Source organism: Thunnus albacares, chromosome 6 (assembly GCF_914725855.1).
Source record: "Thunnus albacares chromosome 6, fThuAlb1.1, whole genome shotgun sequence".
NCBI lineage: Eukaryota > Metazoa > Chordata > Actinopteri > Scombriformes > Scombridae > Thunnus > Thunnus albacares.
In genome coordinates this window covers 1,245,513-1,260,000 of record NC_058111.1, presented here as the reverse complement: position 1 = coordinate 1,260,000, position 14,488 = coordinate 1,245,513, and the positions used below count along the sequence as shown (strand labels likewise).

At 40.0% G+C, this 14,488-nt stretch overlaps 1 protein-coding gene across 4 annotated transcripts in view; it reads right to left on the bottom strand.

Annotated features, from left to right (window-relative positions):
• LOC122983750 (diacylglycerol kinase delta-like) overlaps window positions 1-14,488 on the bottom strand; it is a 47,196-nt gene that overhangs the window by 29,348 nt on the left and 3,360 nt on the right. For 2 of the 4 annotated variants that reach the window (XM_044353840.1, XM_044353839.1), the window contains exons 2-3: window positions 12,468-12,578; window positions 10,980-11,060 (exon numbers count right to left, since the gene is read on the bottom strand). In XM_044353840.1, coding sequence (XP_044209775.1) covers window positions 10,980-11,060; window positions 12,468-12,578 — 192 coding nt within the window. Of the gene's footprint in view, window positions 1-1,876; window positions 2,169-8,957; window positions 9,217-10,979; window positions 11,061-12,467; window positions 12,579-14,488 lie in introns of those variants that run through there. The other 2 variants (XM_044353842.1, XM_044353841.1) reach the window with 2 other exon arrangements.

The following is a 14,488-nucleotide window of genomic DNA, read 5'->3' as shown; positions in this document are numbered from 1 at the left end:
CCAGTCTCAGACCAGTCTCAGCCCAGTCTCAGCCCAGTCTCAGACCAGTCTCAGCCCAGTCTCAGCCCAGTCTCAGCCCAGTCTCAGCCCAGTCTCAGGCCAGTCTCAGGCCAGTCTCAGACCAGTCTCAGTCCAGTCTCAGACCAGTCTCAGACAGGAGGAACAGAGGAGGAAGAGAGGAGGAACGTCTCCCGGGACGGACAGACAGGAAGTAGATGTTGAGTGTTTTCAATGACAGAAATACAGCCTGAACAAACAGACTGACGCATTTATAGATGAGTGTTTCCTCTATGATAGAACAGGCCTGTCAGAAATCTATATGGTTTAGGAGCCTCTGAGCAGCACTGTTTCCAGTCAACGTCTGTGTCGTTGCCTGGGAAACTGCAGGTAGCGTGACTCCTTTTAAGGAATAGGGCAGAGCGTAAGCGAGAGAGTGGTTGAGCGACAGAGCGAGCGGCAGAAAAGTGACGGTGAACATGAGCAGAGCAGGAAACGGTTAACAGGAAGGCCGCATTCAGACCAAATCAGGCGGTGCGGTGTTCAGCTGCAGGGTGGAGCGGAGGTGTGCGGGAGGGGGTGGGTGTGTTTATTTGTCCTCCGGAACGTAACCGCGATGAAACAATCAGAAAATAACATTTTTTGATCTGATTCACCGGCTTTCTCGCTACCGACGCTCCCTCTCTTCAGTTAATAAATGCTGCAGCTAGATGGTTAGCTCGGAAGTTAGCAACGATGGGTTAGCCTAACCTGACGACGCTAAACAGAGAAATAGAGAACGGAGAAACGTCTGGGAAACACTGTAGATGGATTAATTAATATCTGATCAGGACGACATCAGCATGGCAGCGTCCACAGAGGTCAACATGAAGGTCAACACCATGAATGAACTGATGGCGCCTAAAAACACTGTAAATAAAATCAGAGTCATTATCTACGGCGTCAGTCAAAGGTTCTTTGTTTTTATTATTTTCTACATTGCAGATAAAACTGAAGATTTCATATTTTAGATTCGTCAGAGTCGTCACAGTGTCACGAGGTCGTCGCCTGGATGTTTTCCACCCGTGTTGAAGGAGACGCTTGTTGACGGTTTCTGTCAGATCTTCATCATCAGAGACAGTTTCATCACTGTGGTTTTTTTTACAGCTGAATCTGAAGAAACTTTCAGAGTTGTTGAAATGTTGAGGATTGACTGACCTTCATGTCTTAAAGTAATGATGGACTGTTTATAATCTAGATTACTACAGTAGTGTATTATGGGCTGTTTGCTGTATATTAACACTACCTCAGTACAACATAACTGATGCTCTCTAACACATGAAGAAGAGAAGACTCACCTGTTAGCTGAAATATATTTTGTTTTATTTAGCAGTTTTTTGTTCACTACATGATTCCACGTGTGTTATTTCATAGTTTGATGTCTTCAGTTTTGTTCTACAATGTAGAAAATAGTAAAAAATGAAGAAAAACCCTTGAATGAGCAGGTGTGTAGTGATAGTAAGACGACCGGGTCCTGGCAGTCGGCCATGTTGACTCGGAGCTGTGAGTCGTGAATCAAGCTCTAAACTTTCAACTTTTCCGCCTCTGATATCTGACAGACTGAAGACATTATTCACAAAGACAAATCTGTTCTGTTGAAACCGAGGACAAACAGCGGCGTCTCAGATGGTCGTCGTGGGGACGTTTTGGTCCTGTGGTGACATCACACTCAGTCTGCAGCTCGGGATCACATTACAGCAACAAACAGACCAGCAGAGCTTCGTCTAAACTGGTGTGACTGGAAATAATCTGCAAATATTTGAGGAGCTTCATCTCCAAACATGTGACACATTTCAACATTATATAATCATCCTCCGATAATCACTCAGTGTTTTCATACCAGACTGTGTGTCATTGATCTGATCCGGTTTCAACGTTTCCTCGTTAAACAATCAATAGAAATCCTGAGATCATCTGTGAGCGTTTCAGAGGGAATGAACACCGTTATTCTGATAATTGATCAGTAATAATTCAGTCATTGGTGCAGCTGTCAGTGATCAAAGCTCTATGTAACGTCCTTAAAGCTTGTTTCTCCTTCTGCTGCAGTTTATCAGCTGAGAGTCCAATACAGACATAAAACATCAGGAGAGTTAAACTCATTAAAACTCATTAAAACTCCGTAAAACTACGTGAAACTCATTGAAACTCAGTAAAACTACGTAAAACTCCGTAAAACTCATTAAAACTCATTAAAACTCCGTAAAACTCATTAAAACTCAGTAAACTCATTAAAACTCAGTAAAACTCATTAAAACTCATTAAAACTCCGTAAAACTCAGTAAAACTCATTAAAACTCAGTAAAACTCAGTAAAACTCAGTGAAACTCAGTAAAACTCATTAAAACTCAGTAAAACTCAGTAAAACTCCATGAAACTCAGTGAAACTCAGTAAAACTCATTAAAACTCCGTAAAACTACGTGAAACTCATTGAAACTCAGTAAAACTACGTAAAACTCCGTAAAACTCATTAAAACTCATTAAAACTCCGTAAAACTCATTAAAACTCAGTAAACTCATTAAAACTCAGTAAAACTCCGTAAAACTCCATGAAACTCAGTGAAACTCAGTAAAACTCATTAAAACTCCGTAAAACTACGTGAAACTCATTGAAACTCAGTAAAACTACGTAAAACTCCGTAAAACTCATTAAAACTCATTAAAACTCCGTAAAACTCATTAAAACTCAGTAAACTCATTAAAACTCAGTAAAACTCCGTAAAACTCCGTAAAACTCCGTAAAACTCATTAAAACTCAGTGAAACTCAGTAAAACTCATTAAAACTCCGTAAAACTCATTAAAACTCATTAAAACTCAGTAAAACTCATTACAACTCAGTAAAACTCAGTAAAACTCATTAAAACTCATTAAAACTCCGTAAAACTCAGTAAAACTCATTAAAACTCAGTAAAACTCAGTAAAACTCAGTGAAACTCAGTAAAACTCATTAAAACTCAGTAAAACTCAGTAAAACTCATTAAAACTCAGTAAAACTCAGTAAAACTCATTAAAACTCCGTAAAACTCCTTAAACTCATTAAAACTCCGTAAAACTCAGTAAAACTCAGTAAAACTCATTACAACTCAGTAAAACTCAGTAAAACTCAGTGAAACTCAGTAAAACTCATTAAAACTCATTAAAACTCATTAAAACTCCTTAAAAACTCCGTAAAACTCCTTAAAAACTCCGTGAAATTCAGTGAAACTCCGTAAAACTCCGTAAAACTCAGTGAAACTCATTGAAACTCAGTGAAACTCAGTAAAACTCAGTAAAACTCAGTAAAACTCCGTGAAACTCCGTGAAACTCCGTGAAACTCAGTGAAACTCCGTAAAACTCCGTAAAACTCCGTGAAACTCAGTGAAACTCAGTGAAACTCATTAAAACTCCGTAAAACTCATTAAAACTCCGTGAAACTCAGTGAAACTCCGTAAAACTCAGTGAAACTCAGTGAAACTCATTAAAACTCCGTAAAACTCAGTAAAACTCATTAAAACTCCGTAAAACTCAGTGAAACTCAGTGAACTCAGTGAAACTCATTAAAACTCCGTAAAACTCCGTAAAACTCATTAAAACTCCGTAAAACTCAGTGAAACTCAGTGAAACTCAGTGAAACTCAGTGAAACTCCGTAAAACTCATTAAAACTCCGTAAAACTCATTAAAACTCATTAAAACTCAGTAAAACTCATTAAAACTCCGTAAAACTCCGTAAAACTCAGTGAAACTCAGTGAAACTCATTAAAACTCATTAAAACTCCGTAAAACTACGTAAAACTACCTAAAACTCATTAAAACTCAGTAAAACTAAGTAAAACTCTGTAAAACTCATTAAAACTCAGTAAAACTCATTAAAACTCAGTAAAACTCATTAAAACTCAGTAAAACTTATTAAAACTCATTAAAACTCCGTAAAACTCAGTAAAACTCAGTAAAACTCCGTAAAACTCCGTAAAACTCATTAAAACTCCGTAAAACTCCGTAAAACTCATTAAAACTCATTAAAACTCCGTAAAACTCAGTAAAACTCCGTGAAACTCAGTGAAACTCAGTGAACTCCGTAAAACTCATTAAAACTCAGTAAAACTCATTGAAACTCAGTGAAACTCAGTAAAACTACCTAAAACTCAGTAAAACTCAGTAAAACTCATTAAAACTCATTAAAACTCTGTAAAACTACGTAAAACTACCTAAAACTCATTAAAACTCAGTAAAACTAAGTAAAACTCTGTAAAACTCATTAAAACTCAGTAAAACTCATTAAAACTCTGTAAAACTCATTAAAACTCTGTAAAACTACATAAAACTCAGTAAAACTCATTAAAACTCTGTAAAACTACGTAAAACTCAGTGAAACTCAGTGAAACTCCGTAAAACTCAGTGAAACTCAGTGAAACTCATTAAAACTCCGTAAAACTCCGTAAAACTACCTAAAACTCAGTAAAACTCATTAAAACTCATTAAAACTCATTAAAACTCTGTAAAACTACGTAAAACTACCTAAAACTCAGTAAAACTCATTAAAACTCAGTAAAACTCATTAAAACTCAGTAAAACTTATTAAAACTCATTAAAACTCCGTAAAACTCAGTAAAACTCAGTAAAACTCCGTAAAACTCCGTAAAACTCATTAAAACTCCGTAAAACTCCGTAAAACTCATTAAAACTCATTAAAACTCCGTAAAACTCAGTAAAACTCCGTGAAACTCAGTGAAACTCAGTGAAACTCCGTAAAACTCATTAAAACTCAGTAAAACTCATTGAAACTCAGTGAAACTCAGTAAAACTACCTAAAACTCAGTAAAACTCAGTAAAACTCATTAAAACTCATTAAAACTCTGTAAAACTACGTAAAACTACCTAAAACTCATTAAAACTCAGTAAAACTAAGTAAAACTCTGTAAAACTCATTAAAACTCAGTAAAACTCATTAAAACTCTGTAAAACTCATTAAAACTCTGTAAAACTACATAAAACTCAGTAAAACTCATTAAAACTCTGTAAAACTACGTAAAACTCAGTGAAACTCAGTGAAACTCCGTAAAACTCAGTGAAACTCAGTGAAACTCATTAAAACTCCGTAAAACTCCGTAAAACTACCTAAAACTCAGTAAAACTCAGTAAAACTCATTAAAACTCATTAAAACTCTGTAAAACTACGTAAAACTACCTAAAACTCATTAAAACTCAGTAAAACTACGTAAAACTACCTAAAACTCATTAAAACTCAGTAAAACTAAGTAAAACTCTGTAAAACTCATTAAAACTCATTAAAACTCAGTAAAACTCATTAAAACTCATTAAAACTCCGTAAAACTCAGTAAAACTCAGTAAAACTCCGTAAAACTCAGTGAAACTCCGTAAAACTCATTAAAACTCCGTAAAACTCAGTAAAACTCCGTAAAACTCAGTAAAACTCATTAAAACTCAGTAAAACTCATTAAAACTCAGTAAAACTCATTAAAACTCATTAAAACTCATTAAAACTCATTAAAACTCATTAAAACTCCGTAAAACTCAGTAAAACTCAGTAAAACTCCGTAAAACTCAGTGAAACTCCGTAAAACTCATTAAAACTCCGTAAAACTCAGTAAAACTCATTAAAACTCCGTAAAACTCAGTAAAACTCAGTGAAACTCAGTGAAACTCAGTGAAACTCCGTAAAACTCCGTAAAACTCAGTAAAACTCAGTAAAACTCCGTAAAACTCCGTAAAACTCAGTGAAACTCAGTAAAACTCCGTAAAACTCCGTAAAACTCATTAAAACTCAGTAAAACTCATTAAAACTCATTAAAACTCCGTAAAACTCATTAAAACTCATTAAAACTCCGTAAAACTCATTAAAACTCAGTAAAACTCATTAAAACTCAGTAAAACTCATTAAAACTCATTAAAACTCCGTAAAACTCATTAAAACTCATTAAAACTCCTCAAAACTCAGTAAAACTCAGTAAAACTCAGTAAAACTCATTAAAACTCATCAGCTGTGCTGCTGCTGCTCCTTCAGACAAGTTTTTACATCTGATTTGTTCACATTTGGTCAAATTTATTCTCAAAACATGACGACTGGTTGAAACTCGTCTCCGTTCACGTCGTGTGAATCAGCTGTTAGCAGCTCGTCTGCAGTAACAGGATGTTGAACCGTCACTGATCACTGAGATACTGAAGGAAACCGAAACATGTGATGATTCTTTTTTTATTGGTGATGAACATCAGAGATAACGATCAATAAGATAAACTGTGTTTTTATTCTTTCATGAACTTGTGACTTTGGGATCATTGCAGGTTTTAAATACTTTCGGTTGTTATGACGCAGATGATCATAATATTTTCCATCTGCTTGTCACTTAAAATAATAATCTGCAAAAAGAAATATTTATTCACTGATATTTTAATCTGTTTATCCTGTTTGATTGAACTTTAGCTTATTTTTTTATCTGCAATTTTATTTTACTTTTTAAATCTTATCTGTCTTTTCATTTATTTTCTTGTGTTAAGTAACAGAAATAAGATATATAAAAATATCATTTTAAATGTACAAAGAATGTGAGATTAGTCACATAGTGAAGCCTGCAGGCACATATAAGGACACAGAAACACACACTGACGTCACACACACACACACACACACACACACACACACACACACACACCGTTTCCTCTTTCTCTCCATCATTCCTGACATTTTTCCTTCTCTCTCCTAAAACCGAGCCTCCGTTTCCTCGTCTCGTCTCTGCTGAACTTTTTCCTTCTTATTTTCACTTCGCTGGTTTCCAAACATCTCGCCAAAGGATTTTCAGAATAAAACGAGCCAGCTGGCACATTTACAGAAATGTTGATTAATGTTGCTTTTATCCTGATAAATAAAAAAAAAATGTACTTTCTCTGCGGTCTGACTGTATTTTCATCCTCTGAAGTAACAACCTGATAAAAATAAAAATGAAGGATTTTATGACGTGTGTTTCTTCTTCATGTCATTTAGTTTAGAGACGGTTTTATTCTGTTAAACATCCTGAAGACATGAACACTAAAACTCTGATTTTATTCTATTTAAAATCACAGTTTTATGTATTTTATTCTCCACTTGATTCTCATAAGTTCTGCTTCATGTTTACTGGACTAAATGAGGCTTTAAAACACTGAGAGAAGCTTAAATAAAGTATTTATATATTTTATCTTTATTGTGGGTTTTATATCCAGACAGCAGTCACATCATCACTGACACTTCTACACGTTTATATATTAATACACTGCTGATAGATAATCAGACACAGACTCATCCTGAGTTTAACAGGAGCTCGTCTGACTGGTGCAACATGAAAAACATCACGTAAAAAGGTGAGTTATTGATCACAAACTGATCATTTTTCAAGCAAAAGATCCAAATATTCTTCCAGCTTCTCAAAAAGTGATGAGTTGCTGTTTTTCTTCATCATGACTGACAGAAATGAACGTCAGATTTAATCAATAAGGAAATGAATGATCAGTTGCATTTATTTAAGCAGCTGCTTCACAACTGTCCCATTACATTAATGCACATCTGCCAGCCAATCACAGGTGAGAATTATGAGCGGCCACAGTGTAAGAACATGTGATATATGTATTGATAATGTATTGATAGATTAGAGTCCATCGTTACTCTTCTAAACGTCTCGTGTTGTTTTAACCGACAGTCTGAGATAAAACGCACATCCGGAACGCTGGAACAACGTTTCTGCTCCGAAAAAACAATTAATCGATGATCGAAATTGTTGCAGATTAATTTTCTGTCAATTAACCGTTGCAGCTCTAAACAACAGAGATCAAATATGACGCAGTAATTAAACCTGCAACATCAGAAACAAGTGGTGAACATTAACTCACATCCAGCAGTGACGGAGCAACGTCGTCATTCATGTGGAGTCTTTTAGCTGTTTTTACTCTCTACGAACTCCTGAAGGAAACATCTGGCTCTTTAGCTGCTAAATGCTCCACTATGTTCACCAGCTAGTCTACAGCTAACTGAGAACAGTAAAAGCTGCAGCCGGACAGATAAACAATGAGCTGAAACTCACTATAAAGCTCCGAAACCACTACGAACCACAACCAACACGTTACTACACAGATCAGACTGTTTATAAGAATATCAATTATAGTCAGTATATTTACTCAAGTACTGAACTGAAGTACAGTTTAGAGGTACTTGTACTTTACTTGAGTATTTCCATGTGATGCTACTTTCTACATTTCAGAGGGAAATATTGTACTTTCTACTCCACTACATTTATCTGACAGCTTTAGTTACTTTTCAGATGAAGATTTGACACAATGGATAATATAACAAGCTTTTAAAATACAACACATTGTTAAAGATGAAACCAGTGGTTTCCAACCTTTTTGTCTTTTGACGTCTTACAAAAAGCAGTGTGTAGTCGGGGTCACATTTCACATGTCTATGAGTTGTTAACAGCTCCACCAAATAGTGATTTTTCCCTCTAAACTTCTCACATGCTTTCATTTCAATAAATGTTCAAATGATCCAATATTACTTTAACTACATCAAGCTCATAATACTTATGTACTTTTACTGCAATACTTTAACTACATCAAGCTCATAATACTTATGTACTTTTACTGCAATACTTTAACTACATCAAGCTCATAATACTTATGTACTTTTACTGTAATACTTTAACTACATCAAGCTCATAATACTTATGTACTTTTACTGCAGTAAAGTATCTCAGCTGCATTACAGCAGATTTAAAGTTAAAGTGCAGTTTTTGTTTTCAGGACAGCAGGGTGGATATTTGAGGAAATCTGAGAGATGACTGAACAATCATGAGTGTGTTTCCATGACGACCTTTGACCTCGATCTCTGATCTGCAGTCAGTAATAATAGCCTGGTTGATAACGTCACAGTCTACGTCACGAGCAGCTTTCTTACCGTTTCTCTGTGAGTTTCTTCGTCTCCTCAGAAAAACACAGACGTCAGTTTCAGTCCTGAAACACCGACAAACTTTGGACGATTTAAACGCGCTTCAGGTCCTGACTCATCACAATAATCCACTTTGGAATCTGGTCTGGTTTTTAAAGTCCTGTCGGAGGGTTCAGATCCCGGAGGAGACCTGGATCTGCAGTGATGGTTCGTCTCTCGTCTGTCCTGCTCTGCTGCTACTGCCTCCTCTAGCCCCACCCACATCCTCTCGTATGACTCAAGCCTACTTCCTGTCTGTCGTCATGCCGACCCCCCGATGGAGGAGGGGAGGGCGGGGGCGGGGGGGCGAGGGGGGGATTTCAGAGAACCAACACAGAAGAAGAAGAAGACAACGAACAAGGAGACGTCTTTAAAACCACTAAACGTCCAGAGAGAGAGAGAGTGAACAAACACACATATACACTACACACACACACACACACACACACACACACACACTACACACACACACACACACACACACACACACACACACACTAATGAATGACAGCTGTAGTTTATGAGAAGATAACAGCGTCACACACTGCTATAAATACACTCAGTCACATGTACACAATCTGATCATTACATACACACACACACACACACACACACACACACACACACACACACACACACACACACACACACACACACACAGCCCCACCCTGCTGTTAAACAGCCTGGAGTCTCTATAAATACACATCAAAGACATTTACAGGAAGTTCAGCAGGAGAAGTTTCCTCTCTGACTGTTCAGTGACTTTAACTCTGAGAAAGTTTTATTATACGAGGACCAATCAGAGTCCAGTAAACTATATATAAACTATACATATATATAAACTATACATATATATATATATATATATATATATATATATATATATATATATATATATATATATATATATATGTATAGTTTTATGTATACGTTCATGTAACGGGACAGAGAGCACAGTAAACTCACACATTTCTCTGTTCTGTATTTCTCTGTTTAGCATCTTCAGGCTAGGCTAACCTATTGTTGCTAACTTTGGAGCTAACCTCCTTCACTTTTCCAGCATTTGGGGACCAATGAGAATTCAGTCGGATGAGAACATATCGACCAGCAGACTGCAGCACTAGTGTTGTTTTCATACTTTGTTTAGTGTCTTGTTACTGTAAAGGCTGTTTGTTGTTTGTTGTATCAAATGTTTTACTGACTGTAGATCTACTGTGGAAACTTGTTGTTGTTATTGTTGTTGTTATTATTGTTGTTGTTATTGTTAGAGGTAGTTTTATTGTTGCTGATTCATTGTTTTTTTGGTTGGTTTGTTGCCGTCTTGGGTTTTCTCATCAGTACTGTTTGAGTTCTCTCAGGACGCTGCAGCTCATCTTCATCACAGTCATCTTCACCAATATTATATTCAATAATACAACAGTCAGAACACTGTCTCTGTTCATGTATTGATCAGTATTAAATGATCAGCAGCTGTTCCAGCGTCAGTGTCCCGCTCAGAAAAACTCAACGAACCTGACGGGTGACGTCACACCTTGCTACATCTCGCCATGCCTCGCTACGTCTCGCTACGCCTCGCTACGTCTCGCTACGTCTCGCCACGTCTCGAGTTTAAAGTCTACAGTCGCTGTTGTTCTGTCCGGTAGAAACATGCGGCTTCGCGTCACAAAGACCAAAAACAACCATTAACTTCAGACTGGTCTCCCGGGACGACGGCGACCAGCTGCTCCTCACATCTCCGTAAACATCACCGCTGATTTCCCAAACAGGTGTCAATCAGATGAAACCACATGATGGAAATCTAAATGTTTGACTTTCTCATCTGAAAGAATAATTAAACTTCATCAACATCATTAATAACAGCCAGGCTGGTGTGAAATGCATTCTGGGATACCTGGCTGTGTGTGACTTCACATCTTTCTATAATAATTAGTGGTTTTCGTTTTAAAGGAACAGATGAGTTCATGTCCCGTCAGCGACCGTCTGCAGACTCACAGTGAAGCTGTTGTTGAAGTTCTTGGTGCTGGACTCGGCCACGCTGGCGTCCGTCAGGTCCACCTCATCAAAGATGATCGACTGTAGAGACCAAACACACACGGAAACATCAATCAGCTGACTGATAGAACATTAATCACCAATTATTCTGATCATCTAATTAATCACTTGTAAAGAAAAAAACACTCAAATTTTCTGATTCCAGCTTCTTAAATGTGAAGATTTCCTGGTGTCTTTAGTTCTTAATGACAGTAAACAGACAACACCGAACACCTGACGACACCCGTCCACCACCCGTCCTCCACCCGTCCTCCACCCGTCCTCCACCCGTCCACCACCCGTCCTCCACCCGTCCTCCACCCGTCCACCACCCGTCCACCCGTCCTCCACCTGTCCTCCACCCGTCCTCCACCCGTCCACCACCCGTCCTCCACCCGTCCTCCACCCGTCCTCCACCCGTCCACCCGTCCTCCACCCGTCCACCACCCGTCCTCCACCCGTCCTCCACCCGTCCACCACCCGTCCACCACCCGTCCTCCACCCGTCCTCCACCCGTCCACCACCCGTCCTCCACCCGTCCTCCACCCGTCCTCCACCCGTCCACCACCCGTCCTCTACCCGTCCTCCACCCGTCCACCACCCGTCCTCTACCCGTCCTCCACCCGTCCACCACCCGTCCTCTACCCGTCCTCCACCCGTCCTCCACCCGTCCACCACCCGTCCTCTACCCGTCCTCCACCCGTCCTCCACCCGTCCACCACCCGTCCACCCGTCCTCCACCCGTCCTCCACCCGTCCACCACCCGTCCTCCACCCGTCCACCACCCGTCCTCCACCCGTCCACCACCCGTCCACCCGTCCACCACCCGTCCACCCGTCCACTCCCCGTCCTCCACCCGTCCTCCACCCGTCCTCCACCCGTCCACTCCCCGTCCTCCACCCGTCCACCCGTCCTCCACCCGTCCACCCGTCCTCCACCCGTCCTCCACCCGTCCTCTACCCGTCCTCCACCCGTCCTCCACCCGTCCACTCCCCGTCCTCCACCCGTCCTCCACCCGTCCTCCACCCGTCCACCACCCCTCCTCCACCCGTCCACCACCCGTCCTCCACCCGTCCTCCACCCGTCCTCTACCCGTCCACCCGTCCTCCACCCGTCCTCCACCCGTCCTCCACCCGTCCACCCGTCCTCCACCCGTCCTCCACCCGTCCTCCACCCGTCCTCCACCCGTCCACCCGTCCACCACCCGTCCTCCACCCGTCCTCCACCCGTCCACCACCCCTCCACCCGTCCTCCACCCGTCCTCCACCCGTCCTCCACCCGTCCACCCGTCCTCCACCCGTCCACCACCCGTCCTCCACCCGTCCTCCACCCGTCCACCACCCGTCCACCCGTCCTCCACCCGTCCTCCACCCGTCCACCACCCGTCCTCCACCCGTCCTCCACCCGTCCTCCACCCGTCCTCCACCCTCTCTGTGAGCAGACAGTCACCTTGGCGGTCTGGGCGTAGTACAGCGTCCTTCCTCTCAGTTTGAAGTATCGTCTCTTCCAGCGCTGGAAGGAGTTGGTTTGTTTCAGCAGGTTTCCTTCCTTCAGCACCGTCTGCAACACACAGATTTAAACATTTAACAAGTTTCTGTCCTGAAAGAGTCTCTGAAATCATCAACGTCACGTCTGATCGTGGATCCTTCTGGACTCATGAAGCTCCACACAAACAAAGTCGACCTTCAGCAGCCGTCAGGTGGAGAAAAAAAACACTAAATAATCCTCCAGTTTCTCTGAAACTGGTTCCTGGAAACACTCGACTGTAATCGTCTTGTGATGAAGGCGACAATAGAAGCCATTCATCTGTACTGAGGAGGAGGAGGAGGAGGAATGTCAACAGGAAGTACAGTAAACATGAACAATAAACACAAACATAAGAAAGACTCTGTGTAAATAAAGTGAATGAACAGTTAACAGTGTAACATTATAATCTAGACACATTAAACTTCTATATGAAACTTACATGTTATATTTATGTTGTTCTATTTGTCGGCTGTATTTCTGTTGACGTGTGTTTAGTTTCTTGTTTAACAACGTGAACGTGTGTGAAGTGAAGCTGCGACTGTCAGTCGATCAGTTTTATTAATAATGAATCTGTTCTTATTTTTAATCAATGAAGCAACAATAAACTTATAAAACATTACAACATGCAGACTGGTTTGACTGGGAGGAAGCTGCCCAGTTCAGCCACAGTCTGCCTCCACTGGAGTTAAGCTCCTTGCTCCTTACTGGAGAGCCACTCCGGCAGTGGTAATGGTGGGTTTACCCTACTGGTCCGGGTCTGAACCAGCATCAAACCTTTAAGCTCCCAAAAACCAAAACTTATTCAATTTACTACGAATTTAAGACAAAGAAAAGCAGAAAATTCAAGAATCTAAAACAAACTTTTTTATTTGAAAACTTATTATAACTATTAATCGGTTCTGAAAGCGGCTGCTGATTGATTCTCTGTCTATCATTTTCATGGTTTTAAACTCTCGTTAAAACGTCTTCTGACTGAGCAGAAACATCTCGTTATTTCCCACATGACTCATTTTTCATGTTTTGTTCTCAGACTGTGAAATTTCCCAAAACAGGAGCTTTAAATAGAAACGCAGCAGCTTCGGGCCAAACTCTTCCTGTGACTCTACGTTCACATCCACGTCACACTGAACCCAGCTGCTGCTGCTGCCTTCAGGGACCGGCGGAAATATCACCGCTCAGTAAACAGAACTCTACAAAAACTACAAAACCACAGTTACTGTTATTTCACACTTTCTGTATATTTATTTATCTTCATCATTTACAGTTTACACTGGTTGTGCTTTATTTTAGTTTTGTACAAAGTTATAACATTTTAAATATGTTGAGTTATTTCATCTGCTCTCCTATAATCTTCTGAGCTCTGCTGTTAACCTCGTGTCTAGACAGCGAACGCGTCACACGTGTTTTTCACGCTGTCGTATGAGAAGCTGACGGTGTCCTCCCCCCCCATGGCTCCTCCCCCCCCATGGCCATATTAACTCAAATTAATTAATATTAACTCAAATTAATATGAATTAATATAAATATCTAATTATTTAACACATTTTACTGTTATTGTGGCTGCCACTGCCGCCACAGTAACACTAACAAACAAGACTATTATCATTATTACTGTATGTTGTTGTATTATTATCATTATTATAATAATTATTAGCTCTCTCTCACTTCTTCCCTCTCGCCCCTAATCAATCCATACTGCTTAGTTGCTCTTTACGTTTATTATGTTTTTCATTGTAATATGATGTCATTGTTGTTGTTTGTCATTCTTTTTGGTTTATTTGTTTGTTTATTTGCTTGCTTTATCTTTTGTTTGTTGTTTTTGTTCTTTCCACTATGTCTCGTTAACTGTATCACTAATAAAAGTTTTTTTAAAAAGACGTTTTTCACGTATGCGTCACATGTAACAGACGTGCTCTGATGTTCATCGAAACCTACCTGAAGCT